This window comes from Gracilinanus agilis, chromosome 3 (assembly GCF_016433145.1).
Source record: "Gracilinanus agilis isolate LMUSP501 chromosome 3, AgileGrace, whole genome shotgun sequence".
NCBI classification, from domain to species: domain Eukaryota; kingdom Metazoa; phylum Chordata; class Mammalia; order Didelphimorphia; family Didelphidae; genus Gracilinanus; species Gracilinanus agilis.
In genome coordinates, this window is record NC_058132.1 from 416,044,972 (window position 1) to 416,058,001 (window position 13,030).

General features: G+C 34.8%; 1 protein-coding gene across 1 annotated transcript; it reads left to right on the forward strand.

Moving 5' to 3' along the window:
* Positions 1 to 758: 758 nt before the first annotated feature.
* On the forward strand, positions 759 to 9,418 carry TFF3 (trefoil factor 3). The gene is made up of 3 exons (XM_044669237.1): positions 759 to 840; positions 1,662 to 1,808; positions 9,225 to 9,418. The coding sequence occupies exons 1-3, from the start codon at positions 759 to 761 to the stop codon at positions 9,416 to 9,418; spliced, it is 423 nt and encodes a 140-aa protein (XP_044525172.1).
* Positions 9,419 to 13,030: the final 3,612 nt, after the last annotated feature.

The following is a 13,030-nucleotide window of genomic DNA, read 5'->3' on the forward strand; positions in this document are numbered from 1 at the left end:
AAATTCAAGTTAACTAGTATTCTATATTTGGGGAGGAATAAACTCACCTCCTCTCCATTAATAAAAATGTTTATTTTGCCTTCCCCATTATTATATAATAATTCAACATCATATAACACCAGGAGGCATTACTCAATATTGGGTCCTCCGCTTGATCACATTAATATAGTTTCAGATCTAGAAGACTATTAAAATGCATGCTCAACATGTAATAGAATGCCTCTAGGACCACAATCCTGGTTCATAAAAAGCATCTCTAAAATTATGGTGACTTGATACCCTAAGCCATTTCCTCATTCCTACATGATAATATAATCACTCCAAATGGGCTGCCTGAAAGGTGATAATTAAATTATCAAGAATGGATTGTGAGACAATGCCCTCTTTTGATATAATAGAATATTCACTAAAATTTTATTTATACCATCTCTTCTTCATTTTTTATTCAGTTATTCTCAGTTGTGTCAGACCTTTTAGGAACCCATTTGGATTTCTTTTTTGGCAAGGATATTGGAGTGGTTTGCCATTTCCTTCTCCATGTCCTTTAATACAGCATATTTTTACTCAAGACAATTGATTTGGAGGTCTTTTTGGATTCACATATAATAAAGAGGTGGGGCTAGAACATACAGAAAAAAAAACTCCTCCTAAGATAAACATCCTGAATTACTGTGTAAACCTAGAAGTATAAATGAAACTGTTATGCAATTTTTTTCATATTTCTAAAGATTTCAAGCTTTAGAAGTTTGCAGGTTGCAATGGAGCTCAAAGGTTTCTGTGTTGTGACATTTATCCTGATGTTAGGGTTCTCCAGTGCAGTTGGTGAATATGTTGGCTTATGTGAGTATATCCTCTCATCTTCTTACAGTATAGTGAAGACAGTAATCTATTGGGAGGAGTACTAAGGAACAAAGCAGGTTGGGACTCAAAACAAAGGAGGTATGCAGGAAGATGATGTGTTCTCTTTTTAAGTACAGTAAGAAAATTCTTAATTTTGAAAGTAAGTTAGGTAGAAGAGGATTCAAGAGAACTATTTTTAAATGACAGACTTTGTTTTTCCCCTGAGAAGACTCTGAATCAGTGAAATGAGGGGAAACGGTGTCAAAAAAACAGTGCATTAAACATTTCCGCCTATTTTAAATGAAAGAATCTAGGAGACTAAATATTTGGATGCTGATAAGAGGTTCATATTTCCTTTATCCACAAAAATTATGAAGGAACAAAGGAATGACTGAAAATTTCTCAGCAAAACACTTTAGAGTGAGATTTCAATTGTTAAGCTTATAAAAAAGCAAATCAGATTGCTATAGATGGCTGGGCAGATTAATATACAAAAAGGTATTTTACATGTATGATGTTTAACAACATCATATGAGAAAAAGAAAGGATAAATAACATCTTTGTCTAAAAACTTAATAGTTAAGACTATTACATGGAATACTTTTGATCACTAACTTTTAAGCACTCATGATCCTTACAGATTATTTTTTTTGATTCTCTTTAACTATTTACTTGAAAAAAAGGATAGTATTTTAAAGATCTGTTTAATGGCTGTAATGCATCATCACAATTTGAATTTAGGATTGCGTTGGATACAAAATTCCCCACAAAAAGAGAAAATACTTCTCAGGAAATTTAACTCAAATTTCTGTTTGAAACAGCTGCTAACCAATGTGCCATCCCAGCCAATGACAGAGTAGACTGTGGCTACCCTGAAGTCACTGCAGAACAATGCAATAAAAGAGGGTGTTGCTTTGATTCCAGCATCCCTGAAGTACCCTGGTGCTTCAAACCTCTCCAAGATACAGGTAACTCTTAGTAGGAAATTATTCATGCAAACAATTTATTATATGGATTGGAAACATTATGTTAAATAATGAGAATGCAAATATAAAATCTAGAGACACCTTGCTTTCAAAAAGCTCATTCTCCAATTAGCAAAGAAACACAGGAAACAGTTCAGATTCATGGGAGATGGAAAGGCCAAGAAGTACTTAGGATGCAGAAGGAAAGTAGTAGGGCAGATACTAAGACTTCAAAGACCTTGGAGAATAAAAGGATGCTGGTCAGTCCAGTCTCTGACCAATGACTGTTGGGATTGTGGTCGTTGGTCTATGGATTGAAGTGAACTGGGAATGAGAAGTAGAGGCATCAACAGTTTGGTCTGGTGTCTGTAGGATGGGAGAAAGGGTATTACCTATTAACGTTCCACTGTGACAGTATAGATTTGTGAATTTGGAAGGGAAATAAAAGTACTCATTCCTGAATGAGAATCTTTTCTATTGTATCTCTAATAAATAGTCTTCTAGCCTTCCCTTGAAAACTTCCATAAGTAAAGAATATACTATAGCCTGAGGTAGTACATTCTGAATTGGGGAAGTTCTAGTTGGAATTTTCTCCTAATTGAAACTTGGGATAAAATGTCACACCTTTTCATTAACCTAATCACATCCCATATGCTTCATCTTAGGAAGTTTTAAATCAAACATTTGTCTTTCTTTCTCTTTTATAAGTACTTTGTGCTTTAAAAAATTTTATCTTTTTCAAAATTCTTCAAGTCACAGTTAGATGTAGAAGAGCCTTATTAGATGCTCTACATTGGAAGCAAAAGATTCGAAGATTTCTAAATGTGTATAATACCTTAGTGATCATCTAGTCAAATGCTCCCATTTTTACAAATGTGAAAAAGAAAGGCTTAGAAAAGTTGAGTGATTTTTCCCAGCTTGGTCAACAACAATGACAAGTCCTAGAAAACTCAGGAATTTATATGTAAGGTACTCATTTCATTGGAAAGTTTGGAATATTCTCATCTCATTGAATCAGATCCCTAATTAATTTCCTTATTTATTTATAAACTTGATCTTGAGAAGAACCTTGATATTGTTAATGGATTCTATAGTTTAACATTTTTCTGCAAATATAATAATAGCATAAATTAATATACCACTTTATACTTACAAAGTGCTGCTGCTGCATGTCTTATCTAAGTTTAAAACAACCTTGGAAAACAGAAACTACAAGTATTATTATTCTATTCTCCAGATGAGGAAATTGAACCTCAGAGAAATCAATAAACTTGACTGAAGGTTAAATAGCTACTAAATGCTAAAACAGAAATTAAAACTCTACAGCTCTTGGCACTACACAATATTATCTTTCATAACCTGAAGTAGGTCAGTTATTTTCTCAAAGTATCCAAACCCTCAACAAGCCATTGTCATTCCTTCTCTTAAACTGCACAAAAGTAGTTGTGTCCTGGGAATTAGTATATTGCAAATGTAGCTTTATTGCAAATGTCCTTGCAAATGTAGCTTTATTGCTTCTGGATCAGCCCAAAGTGCCAGGACGCATTTTCCTACCTTCTAAACTGCCCCCACACCCAAATACAGTTTAAGCCAGATGGTTGATATATTACAGTATCATTTGATAAGTCAAGCAAATGATCAACCTTTAATGATAACCATTAATACTCAATGTATTCTTTGTCTCTATTCCTTTCCTATCAAAAATGATAAGTTTGAATTACAGCTACTTCTTGCCTCCTTCAGTATAAATGGATTGATAGTTAACCAAGCTGTCAAGCCAACAAAGCTTAATGATAAAGGGTATGATATGGGATAATTGGAGGGATTTGGGGGAACGTCTTCTATTTCATTGATTCTTTTTTATTTCTAGCCCTTCTTGAAGAACTCCTTTGACCCTCATTCAATGGACACATTTGTATTTTGGGTACTACTTATCTCATCCAAGATTCATTATTATTATTACATCATCATGTTCATCATCATTATTATAACTAGCCATCTACCATCTGTTTCCTTGCTTATCTTATCTTGCTAATGAGCATTTCTGAATGGTAGTGAATAAAATAGTTCTCAAATAACATGCAAAAATGGAAAAAACTATTACTGTGCTGATCATTGAACATGTCTCTGAAAGTTTGCTTTGATTTCTGATAAGTTTGATGCCTGGTAAGAAGATAGTGATAACACCACTGATTTTACTTCTTTAATTTTTTTTTATTTTTAGAATGCACATTCTAGTGTGAAGATGTCTTCTTCTGGATATCGTCAGACAAACTAGTAAACCAATCTTGTACCTTGCACAATGTTCTCAGATGATTACTATATTATCTAATCTAATATCTGCTTTTGGATCCAGAGAACTTTAGTTTTAAAGATTCATGATTAATTTGTGGGAATTGTCTTAAAGAATTAAGATGACATGCTTAGTATACAGACAATTGTGTATTCCTTAAAGACTTCCTCTTTTAAAAAGCAACTGTAGTCTTTCACTCCAATTTTTAAAAAGAAGTTGTAGGGATTATACTGTTGTATTTTTTTTTTTAACAAAATGCTAACACTGAAACTTAATGAAAAAGATTCAGTCTGCTTAGGATTTTTTTCTTTTTGCTCCTTTAAACTAATTCTTGTTTTATGCCTAATTGGATAATAATACAGATTTTAACTTCATGAATAGACAAAAATTCTCTTTTTGGAAGTATAAGGGAAAATAAATAATACATTAACCATAATAATGACATAAGATACTAAATATCAAAATATTCTGAAGATAGACCTTTCACATTGCCCTAAGATAATTGTTTACACTTCAGTAAGGAAAACCATAAAGAAGTTATATTTAAAGTTTTAGTTTTCAGAATTACCATTACAAATATTTGTCCATACATACATGTATGTATCCTCCTATATAGTATATACTTATATATTCACACCTATTGGTTTCATAAATATGCAATGTCACACATGTAATACATATGGAAGAGGACAAGAAAACAGAGTATCCTCCTGAACTAGTAACCTGGCTGATTTTTTTTTTGCCAAGTTAATTAAGTATTGTGAAATATTTTGAGATGTTGCTCAATTAGAGTAAAAAAAATATAAAATTATATAACACTAATTGAATAAGCAGATATTATGTTGTATACTCCATGAAGTCTGAATAACTTCTTAGATTTACCTATTTTTCAGCTTTCAATCATTCAAAGAAATTATTAGAATTCAGGGAAATAAATGTATATTTGATTATTTTCATTCCAGATACTACTTTCTAAGAGTTGCTTTTTAAAATAAAAAATAAGATTCTCATGGCAAATTCATATTAAATATATTTCACTTAAACAAGTTTATATACCACTCATAAAAACTGGTATATTTGTATGGTACCAAGTACCTTTTATCATTTTTGAACTCAATGATGTAAATAACTTTAATATCTCCCTCAAAATTGAATGCATCCTCCATTAGATGGTTTGGAGATTTTATGCAAAGCAGAGGAATTCTAGCCAACTTTAATATATGATGGGGATTTCAGTGCTCTGAGATCGCTACAGTGACTGTGAAATCCCAGCCTAAACCCTACAAATATGGCTTTGGTGATACTGCTGATTGGATTAACATCCTGGTTACAGAGTGTTCCAAAGTGGCATTTTCTCTGACCAACTAACTCCACCAGGCTTGCTTTGTCTTCCCCTTCACACATACCCTGACCTTCCTTACCTTCCCATCCATTCATGGAGATGCCAGATGCCCTGGAATATCATCATCATCATCATCATCATCATCATCATCATCATCATCATCATCTTCTTCTTCTTCTTCTTCTTCTTCTTCTTCTTCTTCTTCTTCTTCTTCATGAAAAAGCAAGGGCTTAGGCATTATACAAGGTGCAAGGATGGAGGTGAGAATGAGGTGGGATACTGAACGAGGTTGAAGCAGAAGCTTCACTCTTTGGAAGTGCAGTTGCTAAATGGTGTAAGGGGAAGAGCAAGGACTAGAATGTAATCTCTTGCCAAGTGGTCACAAGCCCAAGTCTACTTTAGCCCAGGGCAAGAATAGCTCTCTGATATGCTTCCAAAAGCATCTAAGGGAGGGGAGAAGAGAAGAGAGGACAAAGGAAAAAACACATTTCTGAAAGAGACAAGTCTTCTCAGGAACTTTCATGGGTGTAAGTGGTTCTAAGCTGGGCTAAGGTTAGATGCTTATTAAGGCAAGGGGAATGACCATAATAATCTACCTAAACTAATTCTTAAAGGATTAACATAACCAGTTATACTCACACTATTCCATGATTCTGAATCCTTGTTTGCCACCCTCCATTGACTTTTCCCTTACTCCTATTCCCTTCAATTCAACCTCTCACCCTAAAGGTACTGAATTCTTCCATTATGCCCTCTGAAATCCCTGCTCCATGGTAACAAATTGGATTTCATCTCAAACCTTCTTCTTTATCACTCCCTCCATTTTTCTGAGCTCATTAAGACCTGGCTCCCTCCTGGTTGTGCAGTTTCCTTTATTAACCTTTCCAGCATGAGTTGCACTTTTACTTATTATGCATGTTACACTTATTAACAAACTCCCCTTACATGCACACCTTAATCTTGATGGAGGAGGTGAGTTTCTTTTTGTTTTCCATTATCACTTTCCCTCTACAATCATTCAGTGACTTGTCTTCCTTTTAGGTTTATTGTATCCATATTTATTACCCAATCAAGATGCTGCTAGTTCTAATGTTTACAAACCTCCAAGACTGGTCAATTTAGTACCTGGCTCACAATCTTTTCCTCAATTCCTGTTCTCTAGGGCAGTGGCTTCAAACTTAAATATAAATAATAAACTATACATAAGGATTCTTGCTGGTTACATATTGATTTAATTTTAAACTGTAATCTTATCTATGCTTTATTGTATTTTCCAATTTATTTTGTAAATATTTCCCAAATTCAAGGCCCAGTCAGGAATATTGGAGGTCAAGTGCTGTGGTTAACATCTCTGCTCTAGGAGACTTCATCATAAGTATATTATATATTATAATTTTCCAATTCCTCAAAGTATTCGCTACAGCTGCACATAGAAATGGTCACACCCTTGATCTTGCCCACAAATGTTTCATATCCATTTTTGTAAACTAAAATTCCTTCATCTCATGATACAATCCGTGGTTGTTCTACCTCTCCCTCTCCCTTGCAAAGCTTGTTCTTTATCCTCATTGTGATTTCTAATCCCTTCACTCTGCAGTTCTTTCCCAGGCTATACATTGGGTCTGCATTCTTTTCTCTTCCCCATTTAGACCCCTTGATGAAATAGTTCAACTCTACAACTATCTTTTTTTTTTTAATCTAGTCTCTTGTACCATTATATTATCAAAGTTCTTGCCCTCATAAACCCTAATATTAAATCGTGCCTATCTCTTGCCTTCATTTTTGCTCACGTGCTGCTAAATGAAGCTGTAGAAAATCATGAAAATATGCTGACTGAATTCATTACAAATTTATGTTGCATAATATAAACTGGGATCTCAATATGGTAAGGAAATTCCTTTTTACCTCCCTAATCAATTGACTATTCCACTTACCATTGCTTCTTTTCCAAACCTTTTCATCCTTCTTCAAATCTTCCATAGCTCCCATTTAACCCCACCCTCTTGGCAGAAAATGTCTCATATTTTACCAAAAAATTGAGTCTATTCACCATGAACTCCCTTTTTTGACCTCACCCTAATCCAGTGCAAATTTCTCTACATGCAAGATTCATCTCATTCCACTATATCTTCTCCAGTAGTTTTACTCATCTTTCATCCCCACTATCACAACAACCTGTAATCACTTCCTGTCTACTGGCTACTTTCCTTTTGCCTACAAACATGCCCATGTTTTCAATCTCCTCAAAAAAAAGTCACTTGATCCATTCATTCTTGATATTTATTGTCAAATATCTCTTCTCCTTTTTGAGGCTAAAGTTCTTAAGAAAGTTGTCTACACTGGATGCCTCCACTCCTTTTCTTTCACTTATTTCCTAACTCTTTGCAGACTGTCTTCTGACCTCATCATTAAACTAAAACTTCTCTCACCAAGGTACTAATAGTAGTCTCTTAATTGCAAAATGTATGGTCTTTAATCAATCTTCATTCTTCTGGACCACTTTTTTTATTTTGTGTTGATTTTGACACTCTTGATTGCCCTCTTTTTTAAAGATTCTCTTTCCCCTCTAAGTTTTCATGACTGATCTTTCCTGGATCTCTCTTAGCTCCTTGACTACTCCTCTTTCTCCTTTGCTGGATCTTCAAACTATATCACTGTGACTAACTGTAGGTTTCCCCCAAGGCTATGCCCTAGGTCCTCTTCTCCCTCTATATTATATCGCTATTCTATATCTCAAGTTTACATGATTTCAATTATCATCTAGATCTATGACCCTCAGATTTACTTATCTAGCCATAACCTCTCTCCCAGTCTTCAGTTTCCTGCCTCTATTAGAGCTTTCAAATTGAATGTTACATAAACATATTATATTCATAATTTCTACAACTGAATTCACAATCTTACCCCTTAATTCCTCTTTTTAGCTTTCCTTTTGCTGTAAAGTAACAGTCATCCAGACTCACAACCTAGGTATCATCTTAGACTCTTCGTTCTTTTTCTCACCTCCCAGATCTAATCAGTTGTCAAGTACTATCATTTCTATCTTTATAATATTTTCCTTATACACCTCTTTCTCTCCTTCCAAGTACAGGCTCTTATCACCTCTTGCTTTCACCTTATTTTCTTTTAATAAGGTTTTAATTTTTTTCCAGACTACTTGTTCATACAATTTTCAATTATCATTTTCTTACATTTTGTGATACATGTTCTCTCCCTCCTTCCCACTCCTCCCCCTTCTCCACAACAGTAGATAATACGATATAGGTTGTACATCTGTTATTATACCAGAGATATTCCCATGTTCATAATGTTGTGAAAGAAGACATTGCTTATACTAAAGAAAAATTCATGGAGGAAAAATGCCTTCACTATTTCAATAGACTACTGGTTGGTCTCTCTGTCTTGAATGTCATCCACTACAATCCATTCTCTCCTTGACTATCAAATTGATCTTTCCAAAGCTCAAGTTTGGCCATCTCCTACTTCTTTCCCTGTTCAATAAACCCAGGGGCTTCTTGTTACTTCCAACATCAAATATAAAATTCTCTTTTTATCATTCAAAGTCTTATATAACCAGATCCCTTCCCATCTTTCCAATCTCCTCATATCTTACTTCCCTCCACATACCCTATGATCAACTGACACATATCCTCTTTATTCTTCTGTTTCACACAGAACAAGGTTAATAAATCTAGGCTTTAAACCCATCAGTATTAGAGGGATGTCTGGCCCAAGTGTGTGAAAACTTCTAAAATGGGTGAATGCTAACAATTTGTTCCAACAGTCATGAAGGCAGGTGAAGCAGATGCTGTGGTGTGCTTGGAGCTTGGGCAGACATCAAAACATAAAAAATACCAAGGTCATCCACTGCATCCTGGGGCATTGTCAGTCATCACAATTTTTGCCTTGCCACTGGACTTCAGTGACTATGGAGGAAAGAATAGGGCCAATGACTTTGACCCACTCTACCTCACTTAAATCCACTTCATAAGCAAATCAAGACATCATCCTGTGATGTCATTGATGCTCTTAGAAAACAAAGGAAAAACAATGAATAAAGAACGAATGAGATGGTGTTCCAAAGAAGTGTAGTCTGTCCTAGTTGAAACTGTTGTATTCCTTTCTCTGAGATAAGGACCTTAACTCTCCCTTTACTGAAAAAATTACGTTTCTTTGTATTTACTTCTATGCAACTCTATGCATCTTCTCCCATTTTTTAATCTCAAAACTCTTTCATATTATCTTTCTCCCTAAACTCTCCTATCTTCCTAATTTCTCTATATTACTGTAGAGAGAGTAATGCCATCATCTCAGTCCCTCATACTTAGACTCACAACTTATGCCATAAGACAGATACAAAGGAAGCAAAATCAAAGGGTCCTTATGATGAAATAAAAAACAAGATGGCAATGTATATTTTAAAATATTATTTCAGATACGAAAGTGATATTCATTTTGTATGTTGAACCATTGGAAAATGTCAAACCTCTTTCAGGGAGACCTTTCATAACTATGCATAGGGATGAGTTCTATCCAAGCAAAAGGCTAGTTGTTCAGTTGTGTATGACTTTTTGTGATTCCCTTGAGCCATTTTGCTCAATGTTTTTTTCTTGGCAAAGGTACTAGAGTGATTTACCATTTTCTTCTCCAGTGGATTAAGGCAAACAGGTTAAGTGACTTGCCCAAGGTAGTTAATATCAGACAGCTAGTTAGTATCAGAGGTTAGATCCAAACTCAGTACTTCTTGACTCCAGGCCCAGTGCTCTATCCACTCAGGCATCTAACTATCTCAAGTAAGAGATTAAATAAATTTTAATTGCACAGAACCAGAAAGATTTTGCATAAATAAAACCATGGATTTAAAATCAGAATGAAGATATTTTCCTGGGGAAAAAATCTTATCAGCAAGTTTCTCTAATATTTAGGACATAAAGAGATTGATTCACATAGATAAGAAAAAGTGCCATGTCTCTCAAAGGAAGAAAAGTAAGATATCAACAACCATATGAAACAGTTGTCCAAGTTACTAATGATTAGATAGATGTACATTAAGAATATTCTGAAGTGCTATTTCACATTAATTACATTGATAAATTTGGCAAAACTGGAAAATGGCAATTGTCAAGGAAGTGAAAGGAGAACAGGTACAAGATTAACAAAATGTTGATAGAGCTATGAATTGATAGAGCAATTCTAAAGAGAAATTTGTAAATATACCTCAAAATTCACTAAACTAAGTGACAGATTCATATTTACAAAAATATTGTGGCAGTACTTTTAGTTGTAGCAAGGAAGTAGTAATTGAGATGATTGTAGTTAAATTGGTTTGCATTTATGCCCAACTCTTTTGAACCCATTTGAGGTTTTCTTGGCCAAGATACTGGAGTGGTTTGCGATTTCCTTCTTAAGCTCATTTACAAATGTAATAGATTTACACTATAAGAAATGATGAAAAAAGTCACTTGAGAGAAACCTGGGAAGACTTTTATGCACTGATATATATCATATGAGCAAGGCCAGGAGAATGATTTATACAATGACAATAGTAAAGAAGAACAACTTTGAGGGACATAACAACTCTTATTGATGCATTGAACAACCAAAACTCAAAGACCAAAAAAGAATCATTCATAATAAATCATATAGTTTTTGGTTATGGCCGCTGTGTACCTGTTTTTTGTGTGTGAATGTAATAACTCAGTAAGAGGAGGATTTTCATTTGGGGTAAGGATGAAAGGGTAATGGTTCTGCAAATAAAACTTGAGCTGAAGAGAAGGGAACAAAATTAGAGAAAAACACAGAAAAGAATAAACTTTGGAAGTAAAGTACTATACTTAGTATACACTTTATCTTTTCATTTGTGAGGTGAAAGTGAAGGTAGGAAGGTAGGAGGGTAGGATGGATGGGAGAAAGGAGAGAGGAAGGTAGAAGAAGGGAAAGGAAGGTAGTAGGTCCCCAGACCCAGTAGGGGGAAATTGATCAGAGCTCTTCAGGGGCTCAAATAAATTATCAGAGAGCAACTTTAGGGTTTTGAATAGCTAGGTTTTATTTAGATTAGGAAAGGGAAGGTCTAGGGGAAACTAGGAGGTAGGAAGAAAGGAAAAAAGGCACTGAGAGAGATCAGGGTCTCAGGGTAGAGAGTGGAACTTTCAGCATAGAGAGAGCTAAGCTTCCAGGGTTGAGCGAAAAGACATCAAACTTTCCCTTTTATACTTTCTCTGACACCTCCCATAAAGTAAGTGGGAGGTATGAGGGGAAGTTGTAGCAGGGATCCCTGGGAGATGTCTTCCAGGGCTTTACATTAATTCCAAATGACACATTCCTCCTTGTGATCCTTTGGAGGACCAATCTCCCCAATGGATCATAACAAACATAAATAAATTTATACTTACAATAAATAAAGGGTATATGCATCAATACAAGGGGAGAATGGTAATGATTTTTACAATATAAAAAATCAAATGGCACTTCTTTTACAAAAATATTCAAGGGGCAGGCCCCTTTTTTCACAATAAAATAGATACAAACATAAAATTCATTTAAACAAAACAGATGAATTTAACAAAACAAATGAATTTTGAAAGACAAATGAATTTAAAACCAGACAAATGAATTAAAAAAAATCCCAAAGTTCAAAATTTTTGCACATCTGGTTGCTCTCTTAGGCTCCTGGATCAGCATGTGTTCTCCATGTGGCCTCCACAGGTATCTCCATTTGGATTCCAGGAGGCAGTAAACTTCTTTTCCTAAAACAATCTAAACTCTCCATATGAAATAAAAACACATTCCCCCCTGAGGAGGATAGAAAGAAAACTAGAGTTAGAGGGCTTTATCTGGAGCAAAGGAGACAGAGAAAGAGAAGTCAGATAGGTAAGAGGACAGTGTTGTCCTGAAAACCTAGAAAGAAGAGATTATCAAGGAAGAAAGAATGATCAACAGTGTCAGAGACTGCAGAGTAGTCAAGGAGAAGAGGAATGAGAAAAATGTCATTAGATTTGGTAACTGAGAGATTATTAGATCATTAGAGAGAGTAGTTTCAGTGGAATAATAGGTCAAAAGACAGATTGTAAAGAGATTGTAAGGGATTATGAAGAGAATGAAAGCAAAGAGTAGGCATTTATTATAGCCTGTATTTTCAGGGAGGTTAGCTAGAAAAGGCAAAAGAGACAGGATGATAGCAGAGGTGGAAGGATCAAATGAAGATTTTTTAAGGATATAGGAGATATGGGAATATTTTTAAACAGTAGGGAATAGGCCAATAGACAGGTAGATGAAAAATCAGTTATAGGGTAGGAAAGACAAGGGGAAATCTGCTGGAGGAGATGCAGCAAAATGAAATTGCTCAAGGTTAGTTTTATTGTGAAACTGGAGTGAATAAGGAAATAGTAGCAAAAAGCATATGCCAGAGATGAAGAAGAGGGGAGAAGAGGGAGACCAAGCATTTTACAAAATTTACCAAATATCCTTGCTAACTTAGCCTTATTAGCCTGATAGGACCTTTCTCAATCAACAAGGAAAAAAAAAGGGAAAAGACAAAACTGGCTTCTCTCTCATATAGCAACCTGGTCCATACTGAGCTTTCTAATCTAC